The sequence below is a fragment of the Phycodurus eques genome, chromosome 12 (genome assembly GCF_024500275.1).
Source record: "Phycodurus eques isolate BA_2022a chromosome 12, UOR_Pequ_1.1, whole genome shotgun sequence".
Classification (NCBI taxonomy): Eukaryota; Metazoa; Chordata; class Actinopteri; order Syngnathiformes; family Syngnathidae; genus Phycodurus; species Phycodurus eques.
The window spans coordinates 21,803,807-21,820,225 of NC_084536.1; the positions used below are offsets into that span (position 1 = coordinate 21,803,807).

Here is a 16,419-nt window from a genome sequence, read left to right on the forward strand (position 1 = left end):
CTCTTTACCTGAAGGAAAGTTTTTTTGAGAAATGATTTATAAACATACATAAAACCAAGGATACCTCAGTCTATATTACTGCTTGACAGATTCACAGAAGTGTCACCTTTTTGCTCAAATACTGCCAAAGGTTTAAACCCAAAATGTCAAAACTTTGTTATTAGCAATGTGACTGTCGCTGCCATCTTTGTGTAATTTTCTACAAACACGCTTCAAATGCCTCTAAAACTCAAATGCCTCTAAAAATCCTCCATAACAAATAATTTCAGGGGGAAAAAAATGGATGCCTTAAGTACATGACCTACTGCAGTGCCCACAGTACTCTCTCACAAATAACGTACAATTTGCGCTATTTAAGTGGCGTTGTTTCAAACCAGGGTAATTTTGGAGCCTTGACTTGGAGAACCCTCATCTGCCTTCGTATATGCGCTAAGGGGCCCGCCATTTTTAGGTCTTGTCATGCTTGCGAGAGTGCGAATTTATGAGAATGTGAACATGTATTCGCCAACTCTGGCTCATTATGCAGCTTTATTTACTAAGAAAACCATACAGAGTTAGTAAATATTCAGCAACAATAATTGCATCATCTTGCTTGAGCCGAACACTTGCATCCTTCAAGTTGGTATTATACCATTGCTATCATATACCGTTGCGCACCAACGTCAACACAACGCCACCCCAAAATCGTACTTAATCACTGATTAATCATTGATTAAAATGGTAGAATACGGCGCCAGCGCAAGCAGCACACGTCAGTTTGTGCTAGCGCCACACAGACAGACAGACATTACACAGCCTTTAATACTTGTCAAAGGCAAATGGCTGTGGTTAAGTCATCTTCCCGAACTCTTTTGCAAAGGTGTAAAGGCTGCCGCACACAAAGCGATGCGGTCGAACCTAACTAAACTCTCGCTGAGTGTGCAGTGTTCCCCAACTATTTTCATGAGCGGCCGATCAGTCGGCCACTGGTTTTGCGTCAAAATTTGAAGAGCACACACAGAACATCACACAGTGTGCCTGCATATTGTGCAAGATCTCTGCAGATCCCACAAGACTTCAGTCAGGATTACATTTATGTATTTCACTTTTTCTTTGGATTTTATATGTGAAGAAGGGGCGGTGTGAGAAGAATATAACTGTGCAGTAGCTAAATGAAGTAAGTGGACTCACACTCAAAGTAGTAAAACTCCAGTGTCATACTGTCAAACCTAGTTTGTGACTATTACTCGTGGTTAACTTCTTTTTATTGGCTACTGGGACACCAAGTAAACATGCGTGAGTCATATCTGCATCTTAACCTTTGCATTATGCCTTCATCACTTATCGTCTGTCACTGTCATCACACACAGTGGCCTAGTGTTTAGCACGTTTTGCGTTCGAATCTCGACTGTGGCCTTCCAGTGTGGAGTGTGCATGTTGTCCCCGTGCTTGCCTGTGTTTCTCCGTGTGCTGTGGCTTCCTCCTGCATGCTTTTCTTCACATTGTAATAAATTACGTAAGAAGGCTGTACATGTCACATCCTTGCCATAGGTGTGTGGGGCTTGGATAGCGTCTCACCTGTCGTTTCACACATATACACATGTATTGTAAATTTTAAGATGACAATCACGAATCTACCAATTTGGCTACTGTAAGATCCACATACCAACAAGATACTAAAAGATCAACATAGTGAAGTATAGTTGGCCAAAGCATTGAATGGGACTCTTGAGTGTATCGAGCCTTTTGTGAACATCTTCCCCCCCCTCATTTCCAAGATGCGCTCCATAAAGGCTGTCCTTAACTCTTTCATACACTCCAGCCCTCGTCATTATCTTTACCGGCCACGGCCTTCTCTTTCTATATCCATCTATCCACAGGACCCAGTTCTCTTCACGGGCACCATGAGGAAGAATCTGGACCCTTTCAGCCAGCACACAGATGAGGACCTGTGGAATGCACTCCAAGAGGTACTCCAGCCTGTCTCTGAATGATTCCCCCTTGCCAGCCCAGGGGGGGATCCCTCTGTCCCCCTGTACAATGCTCCCATTCAGCCTCCCTGCTCGCCACAAGTCATGGGGGGAAATCCCATTAGGGCCATGGGGCCCCGCTCAATGTGCGGCTTGTAACTGGGAAGCATTGAAAGTGCTGGGGGAGATGTGTTTGGGCAGTCAGGCCAATCAGGATGAAGGCTCCCCCCACAGTGAAGGGCTTCAGCTCCTGGTCCTGCCTCTGAATGGGTTTGGTGGCCTGGATTAAAGCTAGAGGCTGGCCACAAGAGAGCACTGGCCAAGGTCATCAGTGGACCTGGCCTTGCATTGTGCCAGGCGGTTAATGGCTGTGTTTGGATGGTTCTTTAAAGGCATCTCAACGGGAAGCCTTTATATGGGAGTAATGAAGGGCCGGGGGCCGTGCTCTGCCTCTCTGCAGGTGCAGATGAAGGCTGCGGTGGAGGAACTGCCCAATAAACTGGAGGCGCTGCTGACCGAGTCGGGCTCCAACTTCAGCATGGGCCAGAGGCAGCTGCTGTGTCTGGCCAGAGCCATCCTACGCAAAAACCGCATCCTTGTCATCGACGAGGCCACGGCCAATGTGGACCCAAGGTCACAGGAGTTTAGTAGTGCCACTCAAAAAAGGATTTAATAAAACAGCAGGGCACAAAACCTTCCAGGGAGGATTTAAATTGAACAGAAATATAAACAAGCAACTTTTGTTTTTGCTCTCATTTTTCATGAGCTGAACTCAAAAGAGCTAAGACTTTTTCTATATACACAACAGCCCTACTTGTCTCAATAATATTGTGTTAGTGAGCACTTATCCTTTGCGGGCAAACCCACCCCAAAAAAAACATCGACTTCACAGGTGGGTCATATCGAGATGCCGATTAGATTACACAGGTGTGCATTAGACTGCCGATAATAAAATGCCACTCAAAATATGCTGCCCCCTCTAAAAATGTGAGCAAAAATAAAAATGTTGCGGTTACATTTTTGTTCGGTGCATAAAAGTTGACTAGAGTACTGGTTTACAGGTTGATTTAACCAATACAGAGGGTCTACAGAGTTCCCTTCCTTCGGTGGCGACATAACCCGAATGTGTAGTTAAATTGAAACGCACCATAGTCCATCAATAACCTACGCTTACGCAGTATTAAAGCCATAATTACAGTAAATATTTGTATCAAAACCACTTTGAGGCAATAACTAGAAAATGAAATGACAAACATAACATGGCTGTAACAGCAAGCTGTCTTGTGCCGCATGACGATGTAGTCTAATGCCGCTGAGCAAACTGGTTCATGTGCACTGTAAATAACCTCAAAACAACCCCATATTGGTATCGTCAAAAACCAAGAACCCCCTGTAAAATTAATTGGCTTTCTTTGGCGTAAACAGACAAAAAAAAGTGATAATAAAAATAGGGTAACTCAGATAATAGTCGAAAAAGAGTTTGAGGGGGAAAAAAAAAATAAAAGCCAGTAGACTTGGTCTTGCCTAATTTCAGGACCATTTAGTAGAATTTCAGATGCATTTTAAAAGGTTACTCTTACTGAATTCATTGCATATAAAACTACATATGCTACTGTATATGTACTGTAAAAGTTAATCAAGTTCCAGTAAAATGTCAACTTACAACTATCTTAATTATGAGTAAAAAACAACAACAAAAATCTGAAGATTTGAAGAGATAGAGTGGAACCTCAGTTTACGAACAACCTGGTTTACGAAGAGTTCAATTTATGTGCAATTATTTGAAAAGAAAAACAGTCTTGGCATGGCCACGGAAGACTCATAAGTTTGTGCTTTTTCTTGCGCCACATAAGCATCGTCTTCATGCTTCAGGTATCTTTATTTTTTTGCCGAAAACAATGCAGAAGCTGCGCTGCATTGTGGGAGGTGGTGGCCATTTAGGGCTAGCAGTAACCACGGTGAACATAAACATCAGTCTACCCGAAAAGCCTAAGGCACTAACTACACAGTGATTTGTGAGCGAACCCACGGTTGTGTCATCATCAGAAATTGTTTTACCGATTTCTTTACTGCACAGTATTTACTTTGAACCACACAATGATTAAAATAAGGTAAATATAGCGTCATTCTGTGGCTGGGAAAAATGTATTGCATTTCAATTAATTTTAATGGGAAATATTACTTCGGTTTCCGTACGTTTCGGGTTACAAACAGGGTCACGGCACCAATTACGTTCCTAACCTGAGGTTCCACTGTACACTTTGTGGCTCCTTTTCAGATGTCAAGTAAAATTACAAACAACATTTTAATCCAAATAAAACTACGTGTATCCCTCAGTGAGATTCTATAATATAAGCAACCCCTTAACTCCCCTGCTTTGAAAAGACAAAATAAAGCATGCATGTTGTATGTGTAGTCAGCACAGGTTATTTACTGTTTACATGTTCTATTGTTCCATTAAACATTTTGACAACACTTTGCAAAGGAGCTCCGATAACCTTTTTGTTTTGTCGCGTCGACCGCCTCATATCTTGCTGCATTGTAGTGTGCCGCGTAAAAACCCCGCCCGGGGCGCTTTCGGACGAGTGTTTTGTTCTCAGGTGTTGTGTTCTGTGCTACTTTAGAACTGACAGCCTGATCCAGCAGACGATCCGGGGCAAGTTTCAAGAGTGCACCGTCCTCACCATCGCTCACAGGCTCAACACCATCATCGACTGTGACAGAATACTGGTAGGTTACCAGGCGGTAACGTTCCATTGTCCCGCACTTCAAGGTTAATTACACATTCAGATTTACCTCTGCTTTTAATTTGAATGCATGATTGGAATATATATAATTTCCCCACATACTGTAGTGGAACACAATCCATTCTGGGACACTGGATGACTTCCAAGTTGTTGTTATTAAAAACAAATTTGTTGCATGGTCAAACTGTGACTGTAATATCGTAAAACTGAGAACACTATGCATTGTTTAATATATAATATGGAGTTTATTTATATAATTTGCGTAATTGATATTTGATTGCATTGCTCATACAGTAGTGAATGGCCAGACCCTTTTTTATGTTGCAATAAGTTACATTTTTCTTCTTTGTCATCACAAGAACCCTCCTCCTTTCTCTCCCTTTAGATTCTCACTGAACTGAGCTTTTACAAGATTTGAAGATGGTTTGAAATCCAAGTTTTGTCTCACTTTCAACGCACACTATCTCATAAAATTAAGTTTTAACTGCCAACCATGCGACTTTGAAGGTTCCAGTCAGTGTCTTCAACAATGCCATACCTGACATTCAGGCCATAAAGCACATTTTATTTTTGAAGGGCCTGTATGTAACAAACCTCCGCAGAGCCCAAATTCAATCACCACATTTTTTCAACAGCTGTGCCGTCTGTCTCCCTCACAGCGTTTCCTCTCATTGAGCCTTTTCTTGTGCCACTTGATCTTTGGCCCTTTTCCTACAACTGCCTGCAGAGGTGCCAATTAGCGCCATTTGCGGCAGCATTTGTCAAGACTCTGTGGAGGGCTCAGCGGGACCTGGCAATTGCCCGGTCACCAAAAAATAGCCAAATATGGAGCAGCTGAGTCTTACCTACGTTCGTGTTAAATGCCCCCGGATTAGCATGAAGATCTTCTGGGAGCAAAATCAAGTCCCACCTGAGAAGCTTGATCCTAGTATTTACGCTGAGAGTTTTCCCAACATGCAAACTCAACTGCTTGTGTATCCTGGGTCAAAAGCAGTGGTGGTAAAGCTATGGCCCATGGGCGATACATGGCTTTGATATGACCAATCACGCAATTTGTAAAACCCCTCCACCTATCCATCTATTTGCTACACCGCGTTCCGTCTTTTAGAGTCGCGTTTGAGCTAGATCCTACCCCAGCTGACTTTTGGCGAGGGGGGGGGGGGGGGGGGGGGGGGGGGGGGGGGGGTGTACACCCTGGACTTGTCACAAGCCAGTCAGAGAACAGACACAGACAAAAAAACCATTCACACTCACACCGGTGGACAATTTGGAGTCTTCATTTAACCTGACATGCATGTTTTTGGAAGCTGAAGTACCCGGAAAAAACAAACAAACACAAGCACAGGGAGAATATGCAGGAAAGCCTTAGCCAAGATTCGAACACTGAACCTCAGAACCGTGTGGCGGATGTTCTAACCACCATGTTGAATATTTTTTTGTATTTTTTTTAAATGAATTTAGTATGGTAGTAAGGACTCCCCACCCCTACCCCAAACTATTAATTCAGGCAGGAGAAGTGTATCTCCCTTTCGTACTTTACACCTCCTGAAGCTACACCTACTTTATGCTGTTTATAATAGCAAGGGACTAGAGCTTGTCGGTAATGCAGTAATTGCAGTCCCTAGCAAGTTGTTTTAAGTGGCACTGTTCATTGTGTGGTTATCAGGTGAGGACATAGAAATGACGGTCATTATCAGGAGCATCTTAAGGGTGTGATTGTTAGGTTTCACAAAGATAAATCCATGACTGGTTCGCTCATCTTCAGTCTCTCAGACTCAGCACAATCAACCGTAACGCGACTAACAGGCTAGATTGCCAACTGTCCAGCAAGAACAGGCACAAATGTTTGCTGTCAGCATGAGTCAGATAAAATGACACATTCCCCGCTGCCGCTGCTGACAAAAAGCTGAAATGTTAAAAGTAAAATAAAAGGGCTCTGGCACAAGCAAAACACTATTAGTGTTGCCTATGTGATTGCAGGTCCTGGATGCCGGTAAGGTCCACGAGTATGATGAGCCTTACGTGCTGCTCCAAAACCACGATGGGCTTTTCTACCAAATGGTACAGCAGACAGGCCAAGCCGAGGCTGCCTCACTGCTGAATGCTGCCAAACAGGTAACAATACAATACAATACAATATATTTCCATACAAAAACCATCCACTGTAGTATCACAATACGATATTGGAGCCAATATTTCCCCTACATTAACGAGAATACAATACAGTGGAACCTTGGTTTTTATATGCCCTAGTTTCTGTGTAGTTTGACCATTTTTATCATCTAAATTTAGTCCCACTTTTTTGTACATCCAATATTGCTTTGGTTTTCGTACAATTCAGTTGTAGTCAGATGGATTAATCCTGAAAACTGAGGTTACACTATTTTCTACGTCAACCAGTGTTAAAATAGATTATCGGCGCAATATCCAAACTGTAAAGTTGACAACGTTACATTTTGCACTTGATACCTATCACCATATGACATCAACACAATATTTTCCACATGAAAACTCATGTTACAGTATGATATCAGCCCGATATGCATTGTATCACAAAGTGTATCACTTTTAAACACAATAACTACAAAATACAATATCAGCATGATATTTTTTTGCATTATGTCCAAAGTATTTCTAAAGGATATGTGATGTTTTCAGGACAGTAACCATACAACATGATTACATGATTATTTTGTATTTTGTTTTGACACGGGATGCTAAAGCGCTACCCAATGGCTAACCTGAGACTCCGCTTTCACAATAATAAAGTGAAGAAAAAGCCCTTGACTATCATTTACTACAGCCACACCAGAACATTAATTTCAAGAGAAATGGTCCCTTTGTAGATTTATCATCCTCAGATATTATCACAAAAATAAATTCTGCAAATAATCTTCCTCCCACCACATAATTTTGAGATCATTTTACAGATGATTCCTGAAGAAATATTGAGTTTAACTTCATGGCGATTGGGGATAAAGTTTCTATGGGGATTACTGTAATAGAGAATGTCCATATTTTTCCCTGTGAAATTCATTTGTGATGTATTTCCCCTTCGGACACTGACGAGCGATAAGAGTGGCGGGCTCGTCATTGTTCGCCGCTATTCTCTGCGCATCTGTCTGGGGCCGCAGATAGCATTGCATTGCAACTTCAAACGGGCCTTTGTGCAATGAGAAAAAGTGGGCATCATTTCATTTTCTCACAACTTTATCTGCGCCGGTCCATCTCGTCAGCCAGAGGAGTGAAACGAGTAAAATAGTGATTTGAAAGAGTCAGCACACTGTGCTATTATTTGCTGTGCTGTTAGACGGCACACTGCTCCACTGGTGGGGACGTATTGTCCAAGCCTTTCCCTTTCCTTTCCCGCATTGTACGCCGCTTCCCCTTTCATCAGATTACTGTCTAGCACCACTTTTACATTAAATACTGAAATGTTGTGTGACAAGTTTCTATAGTTGTCACTCAAGTTTATACGCATTCAATAATCTGATATCAACCTCTTGCGGCTTTGTTCGCGTTGAAAGAGGCTCTCCCGCTCTGTCTCTGGGTATCGCACGTTGCGGATTTCCTGTTTGCAGCTTTTTTGTTCAAACTTTCCCCTGCCTGTGAATGGCATTCTGCTCTCAGAAGAATTTAATAGAAAAGCACACAAAAACGTAAGCGCCGTATTACGTTCATAGCCGGATGCTTTTTCTAATTTTATTCATGCTTTCAACGCAACCTACTCCACGAACATGGGAGACAATCTAGGCTATAGTTTGCCATCCATCCATTTTTTTTTACAGCGCTTATTCTGTTCAGGTTTGCAGGCAGCTGGAGCCTCTCCCAGCTGACTTGAGGCGAAAGGCAGACTACGCCTTGGACTGGCCGCTAGTCAGTCGTAGAGCACATAAAGACAGACAACCATTCACGCTCACATTCACACCGTCAAATTGAACCCGCGGTTGCACGGAAGTCAGGCGAGTAAACCACGAGCTATATTTTCTTTGTTCTTGTTTATGTTATAGCGGGTAAGACATAACAGCCAAACTTAAGCAAAATCTGACACTGGTTGACATGAAAATAATATAAAGTCAGTTAATTATTACCAGGCTAAAACTGTTGCCATCATAAATTTTAGATACACACAATGTTATAAATAACTTTGTAACATTCCTGTAATACAAGTGTTAAGACAAATTTGGAGACTTTCGGAGAATGTTTTTAACTGTCACTAGGGTATACATTTAACGACAGCATGTTTAAAAACAAAAGTTTCCCTATGATATGGTTCACAAACACAGTAGGTAAAAATAAGGTAATATTTAAGGTAAGGTAATATCGTCTTCACTGCAGTTGTTCAGTTCCTGACCATTTGTATAAGGAATTCGAGGCTTCCGACATAAATCATTCCCTGCTATCAGCAGGACTGAACGTTTCCCTGTTAAATAAGCCACTCTGGCATGCTTGAGCGGCTGACAAATCCCTTCAAGCCAACGCTGACTGCAGCTGTCACAAACGCGGCGGCCGCCAACAGATCGTCGCCGCGATTGTGCGCTTGTATTCCGTGATGCCGCTTTCCCTCGTCTGCTTGCAGGTGCACGAGAACAAAAAGCGGGAGCCGCGCCACCTCCAGGACGTCGTCTTTGAGACGTCTCTCTGACACTTTGGAGAGCGGCTTTGACCGCCGTCGCCGACCGAGCCCTACCGGAAGTATTTATTTATTTATTTGACTGTATATTGGAATGTCCACTTTAGTGTGTGTCTGTGCCTTTAATGATAGCGTGACAGTTTACTGATAGCACCTTGCTATGTGAAGGTATGTGCACTGCGGGCCTTTTGCGGGGACGTCAATCCTGTACCGGTGCTTGATAGAGCGCACTGACTGAACGTATTCACTCTGTTGCACTAAATGAATGACTGCTTTTATTCTCTCTATTTGAGCTACACACAGGTGAGCTCGCTAATAATTGTGCCTTCTTCTTCTTCTTGTGTTTGCACTTTTTTTTAATGATGAGTCCTCCTGCACTTTGAACAACGTGACCACCGTACTGTATGTCAACCTCAGCTCAGGAAACAGCAGGACATGTGAAATGTAACAATCATTTGTCATTTTGGCAACAACAACAACAAAAATGTTTTGTCAGCAGAAATTCCTACTGGAATGACAATTTTGCAATATTCTCTTTTTTTAACAGTAAATGTTTCATTGAAAATGTCATTGTGAATGCTGTAATATGCCAACATGTTTTTAGGTAAAATGGTTATTTGCTGACATAGTCCGACTTTAAAAAGTAAAATGAAAACAGGCATATTTTTCAGAAAATTAAGTCATATTTTTCGGAGAAAAACTGAATCAAGGTCAAGTGAATAAAGTCAAACAGTGGTGCCTCGAGATACGACCCATTGTTCAGCGTTATTTTTGCTTTGACTTGCAAGCTAAAAATGCAAAACACCATAGAGAGGCTAATAAATAGCATCATTGTTGCCGCGTTATACATTTTTAATCGATGGATATTTGAACACAAACGGTGGCGCAACACATGCAGAGAGACAGTATAACAATACTCACAAGCATATATTCTTTATCTTTTGCAAAAAATGACTAATAATATTGCAGCTTACTGAGTCAGTTGTGAAACGCTTCTTCATGTGTGTCTCTATGTTTGCATTATACGACCACCAGGTGGCCAAAATGCACACACCAGAAGGTGCATATCATTTATAAATCGTTTTCACCACTATTGCCTTCACCATCCACATTTTGTCTGTTGTTCTTCCTTCAGCCCTTGGTATTTCTCCACCTTTTGGTGTTCCTTTTTCCCGGATGTCGCTATCACTCAGGAACGCTACATCCAGCACAACTGCTGTCTTCTGATGATTATCAACTACCAGTATGTCAGGCTCATTGGCCACCACTCATTGTCAGTCTGGATCTGGAAGTCCGACGGGATCTTGGCCTGGTTGGTCTCAACCACCTTTGGTGAGGTCCGCCATCTTGATTCTGGGACCGCCAGTCCACATTTGGTACAGATGTATTGCTACTTGCTGCTACTTGGTTATGTCGCTCCATATATGCCTTGCCTGCCAACATCTTACACCATGCTGTGATGTGCTGCACTGTCTCAGGGGCTTCTTTGCATTGCTTGCGCCTGGGGTCCTGTCTGGTGTAGTACACCTCTGCCTCTTTTGAGTTTGTGTTTAGGGCTTGTTCTTGTGCTGCCATGATTAGTCCCTCGGAGCTGTCTTTCAGTCCATCTTTTTCCAGCCACTGGTATGTTTTCTCTCTCAGGCACTTCAATTTGTTGCTGGTACATGCGCCATGGAGAGGCTCGTTCTTCCATGACAGCCCATCTGGCTCCTTCTCCATACTGGGCTTCTCTCTCTCTCTCTCTCTCTTCTCTTCTCTCTCTCTCTCTGTATATGTAAGAACTATATTGTACATAGAATAAAACTGTCATTCCTTGACTCATCCTTTTGTCTTTCCTGCCTCGCCTTCATCGAGTGACTCCAGCGACGTGTTTTGAGCGCACTGTGCGACGTCTTTTCTTAATTTAGCATGTCAGCGGTACAATGATGACGACGCGCAATTACTATGTGATTTTTTTCATTAGCGGCTCAATTAGCAAGCGAGCTGCACATAACTGCGGATGGCGGGAATAGCTGAGAATGGATGAGCCGCACTTAGAAAAATCTGCGCATTTGGCTAGTGAAGTGTAAGACACACACGCACACACACGCACACGCACATGGGAGAGCGAGACAATTCATTAAAGCCAGCGAGTGTTGAGCCAGCGTCATATTAAATGGTTACTTACTCTCAAAGAGCCCCCCGGGAGTTGAATTGTTGCCCTGCAAATAGATTAAAGTTTACATTGAAAAAGAGAAATGGAATTGGGGTGGTGGGTTGGGGGGGGGGGGGGGGGTTAATCAATAGCATAATGGGCCAGTGAGAAGGGGCTGCCTGCTGCCTCAAATGAAATTACCATATTTTTAATCTTAATTTTCCACTCTGTTTATCTGACAGTGAGGATGTGCAATCCAAATAGATAATGAGACAGTCGGATATTGACAGAAGGGTGGTGGTGGGGTTGGGGGGGCATTGGGTGCACTCTGGAGTGCTTATTTCAGTGATTAAACAGCGTGATCAGTGATTACTTTGTGTCGCTGTGTCAGGATGCCGGCCAGGGGGACCTCGTGGCAGCTGGAGCACCTGACGCAGCATTGACATGGTGGGTGGCGGGTCTCCACAATGGGGGAGGCGGGGGGTGAGGGGAGGTTCTAATGGCACTATCTACATCACAGTCAGCATATAATTCCTCCTGCTCCCTGCCTGATAGCCGCTGCGCACAAGTTTGCACAATAAGTATTATTAGGCAGAAGGATACCTCATAATAACGGCGCCATTTACAAGGCTGAATAGGTGTGCAAATACATGCGCTTTTAATGGATACAGTCAGCACAATGCCAGAATAACAAATGACAAATAGTGTCACTTAAAGGGAGACTCCATTCACCGACATAGTCGATAAATGGACGATAATGCGAACACACTCTACGATTGTTTAAGGTTTTGTCCCGAGCGTTAACTTTCCGCCGTGCCAGCGTTTTCTTTTGTGATAGTTTTTTTTTTTCCTTCCTCCGTTTGACTAATGGAAACAAATTGAGAGAGCGTCTGAATGGCGGCAAAGTTAGGGAGAGTCCGACCCCGCCGGTGGCGTCTCCGGATCCCGCCGTCAAGAACTTGTTGAAGGGAGGCTGAGAGCGAGAGTGAGTGACTGAGTGGGATTTCGACAGGCTGCGCTGAAATTAGGAGAATCGACTGTGGCAGCTTTGTTCCTGGCTGGTGACACGGGGCTTGTTAGACGGGGAAGCGTCCCACCCCCTAGAGACTTCGGCATGCTGTGATTTTTTTTAAAGTGACTACAAAGTAGATGTGTGACAAGTTCCCAAGGCCTGATGTGACTGTGTGTGTGTGTGTAGCAAAGCCAAACAAACAACAAATGGCGCTTTAAAAGCACCATGTGATGATGACACTAGAAAATGTCAATGTTAAAAATAGGTCTGTGTTGATGCTAGTTTGTCAATTTCTAACTTTCTGATCACATACTCAAGCGGGCACATTATTTCCAATAAAAGCTAACTCTTCAATAACACCAAGCACGCATCAGCCACAATGAGTCACAATGCGTCTGCGGTTTAGTGACCTGATCTACCACAACAAATGGAACTCCTGTAAACTCACCAGACCTATTAATACAAGAGATTGCTACGATGCTGGTCGACCACCGTTTTATCTGCTTTTCCCACAGGAAATAATGGAAACAGAACTAACTCAATCTATCGCCGTAATAAAATATTTTAACTGAACAAGTAATGTTCTACATAACATTGTAAAGGGGACGTGCTGAAAATGGACACTATAATTGCTTATATACAACGAGTCGGAGGGCGGCACGGTGAGCAACTGGTTAGCACATCTGCCTCACAGTTCTGAGGACCGGGGTTCAAATCCCGGCCCCGCCTGTGTGGAGTTTGCAGGTTCTCCCCGTGCCTGCGTGGGTTTTCTCCGGGCACTCCGGTTTCCTCCCACATCCCAAAAACATGCATGGTAGGTTGATTGAAGTCTCTAAATTGCCCTAAGGTGTGAATGTGTGTGCAAATGGTTGTTTGTTTGTATGTGCCCTGCGATTGGCTGGCGACCAGTTCAGGGTGTGCCCCGCCTCTCGCCCGAGGATAGCCGTGATAGGCTCCAGCACGCCCGCAACCCCAGTGAGGATAAAGCGGTAGAGAAAATGGAAATGGAACAACGAGTCGGGTCTCTGGAGTGGATGGCAACTCATCAAGTGTGAATTGAGTTGTGAAAAATCTTTTCCTGAGGTGTCTCTTTCTGAAAATGTGCCTGAGCAAGCCATCGAGAATTTTGCTTGACTGTGACATCACAATTTGACAAATTTAAATAATACCGCAGATGTAATTTCCCCCCCCACCCATGACATGATTAGTTAGGATTGGTGAAGATCCAGAACCACTTTCAAGTGACTCTGGATTACGCTGGTGAAAACCCTATCATGCAGAAACAGCCACATAGTCCATGAAAAAAAAAGCACAATATTTCTCATTTAACATTAACACACAAAAGGAGATTACTGATTGTGCTTTGGAGGAGACTCTCTTCACATAACGACTAAATACAGCTGACTCAGTAGACTACATATAGATTTTCTTCATTCATTATTATTATTATTTGCCATATTGTATTGACCAACCAGACAGAGACATTGTTGGCATCGGGTTCCATTTCCTGTCAAATGGTCATCTTCACACACACACAAAAAAAGAGAAAAATAGACTGATTGATTTATACTTTTAAACCAAGGGTGGGCAAACATTTGTGCTCAAGGGCCACATTTGAATTTGAATTATGAATAATGATTTTTAAAAATAAAAACATAAATTAGATATGCATTAATAAGTCATTCATTTTGTAGTATTTATAATTCATTAACCAGTTATTTCATAAAATCAAATACCTTTATATGTATATGTATTTTTTTTTTTACTTTAATTTAATTTACAATAAATCGATTATCCAATTAGCTCATGAAATAAATATATACAAAAAAAGAATGAAGCATTTTGACTAACCAATTTCAGGGGGGAAATGTCTAATTTAATGCAACATATTTGACAAAACTATTGACAATGTGGGAGTCTCGCTGACATATAATATGTTCAATGTTTATTATTGTCACTTTGATAGTAACCAGTTAATGTCTTCCGATACCTTCACCTTACTTTTACAACCAAATCAAACGGTCCTCGCTGGCTTGGACTAAACTTCCTAATGCATGTATACCATTTTGAGAAGACCCCCAAAACGGGTACAAAAAAAAACCTTTGCATACTTTATATGAGCCTTAAGTCCCGGGCCATGCTTCACCACCTTCCAAAAAGTGACGTTTGAGAGCAAAAGTGTGTAGACAATGCCCCGAGGGGGCTTATCTCATCAGTAAATAAGGCTTATTGCTTAAAGGCCCTGTGCTTATTGGTGATGTCACCCCTTTGTGTGAGATTGATGAAGCTTGGGGAGGGAGTGGGGGGTCTACTCTGTCTGTGTGTGTGTGTGTGAGCTCCAAAGTTGCTAACTCCCCCTGCAGACTTTGATATCATTTCAAATGTATGACATTTTAACTGCGACATTTTAAATTGAGACTCCTTGGTAGCAAACTAACCGCAATGCACTTCAAAGTTCCATCGGGCTTGGAGGGGGGTTTGATGTGTGCCTGTGCGTGTGTGTGTGTGTGCGCGTGTGTGATGGGCTTTTATCTGAGGGGCCCATGAGAGCAGTTCACGTTGTGTGCATGTAAACGTGCGGTTTTGGGTACAGGTGGCGACTGTGTGTGTGTGTGCGTGTCCCTTCCTTTCCCGCTTTAGCCTCCATTATTGTGCGCTTGCATTTACACGGGTCCAAGGCCCCAGTGTGTCTTTTCAGGTTACGTTCTCATCATTTCTCCTAATGTAGAGACCCACAGGCTTGGTGGCAAGCGCACAATGCGCCTGTTGTACGGTTACTGTCAGCTCTCTCAAATAAGGCTTCCTGTTCATTAGACTTCTTTTCACCTCGCCACAATGCGCCGGCTTTGCGGCAATGGCCAGTCGACGCCCATCTCTTCAATGCCATGTGAATAGTTCTAAATAGTGTTTATGCAAGCCATTGTTGTCCATTGTGTGTCTAGTCTTAATGCACAGTGATTTGCCTGCTTTTGTGGCCCCCGGAGACATGATCTAGCCCATGTGGCTTCAGATGCATGCCAGTAAACAGACTAAAAGTTAACTCCCAGGGGACACTGCTGCTGTACGCCTGATAAAGTGGGACACGATAGAACAACGCGAGAACAACAAACAGCTTTCACGTCGCTCTACAAATTGGACAACGTCATCTCGGGTAGAGAGTATCTCGAAAACTCGCTTCTTGGCCTTTGAATTTTCTTACAATCGTGCATTGTTAACAAACAAACAAAAAAAGTTCAATCAGGCCAGAGAATGTGGCAAAGGAAAACCTGTGCATCCAACAACACCGCAGCTCTGCTTAAGCAGAGTACACGCATAACTTTTTTAAAAATGTGAGAACCCCACACTTGAAAAGGACTATATTCTTAGTAGTGTGTTGTATACTCAAGGTGATCAAAACAGCACACGACACACCCCCAAACCAGATGTCAGATGTAGTACCAACACTGACCTGTGGGGGGCAGCATGGTGCTACAGGGCATGCAGACTACCGGACAATACAAAGAAGAAGAAATAGTAGGAGCTAAAGAAAAAGAAATTGAAGAACCTCGGCTAACCGTTAGCTTATCTTGTGACGACACTGCATTTGGAAACTCTTCTGTCTACAGTCATCACTCCAAATGTAGGAAAACATTATGTTTATTATGCAAGGTTTTTAACACTTAAAATTAGTGACATGTTCAATTCAATGAGAGACCTAATGTCTAATTTCAAGCTCTTAAAATCAAAATAATGAGTAATTGTTAGGCAACATGGTCATGGAAATTCCAATTAAATCCATAGCTGCCGTCATGTGTCTCGCAGTAACGACACAGTTAAGTTGATGCGCCTGCTGAAAGATTAGCCTGACGCTATCGGCCTCACATCTGATGCGGAATGTCTCCTCGGCGGGCCGATTTATTTAAACGCTGTGTCTTTATTCTCGAACCCATTGGTGTGAAAATGAA

At 43.0% G+C, this 16,419-nt stretch overlaps 1 protein-coding gene across 7 annotated transcripts in view; it reads left to right on the top strand.

The window, feature by feature from the left end:
- LOC133410903 (ATP-binding cassette sub-family C member 4-like) overlaps window positions 1-11,103 on the top strand; it is a 58,248-nt gene extending 47,145 nt beyond the window's left edge. For 3 of the 7 annotated variants that reach the window (XM_061692529.1, XM_061692530.1, XM_061692532.1), the window contains 5 exons: window positions 1,860-1,949; window positions 2,410-2,582; window positions 4,574-4,679; window positions 6,677-6,811; window positions 9,276-11,103. In XM_061692529.1, the coding sequence (XP_061548513.1) occupies window positions 1,860-1,949; window positions 2,410-2,582; window positions 4,574-4,679; window positions 6,677-6,811; window positions 9,276-9,341 (570 nt within the window). In that variant the 3' untranslated portion in view covers window positions 9,342-11,103. Of the gene's footprint in view, window positions 1-1,859; window positions 1,950-2,409; window positions 2,583-4,573; window positions 4,680-6,676; window positions 6,812-9,275 lie in introns of those variants that run through there. The other 4 variants (XR_009769594.1, XM_061692533.1, XR_009769592.1 and 1 more) reach the window with 3 other exon arrangements.
- The last annotated feature ends 5,316 nt before the right edge of the window (window positions 11,104-16,419 follow it).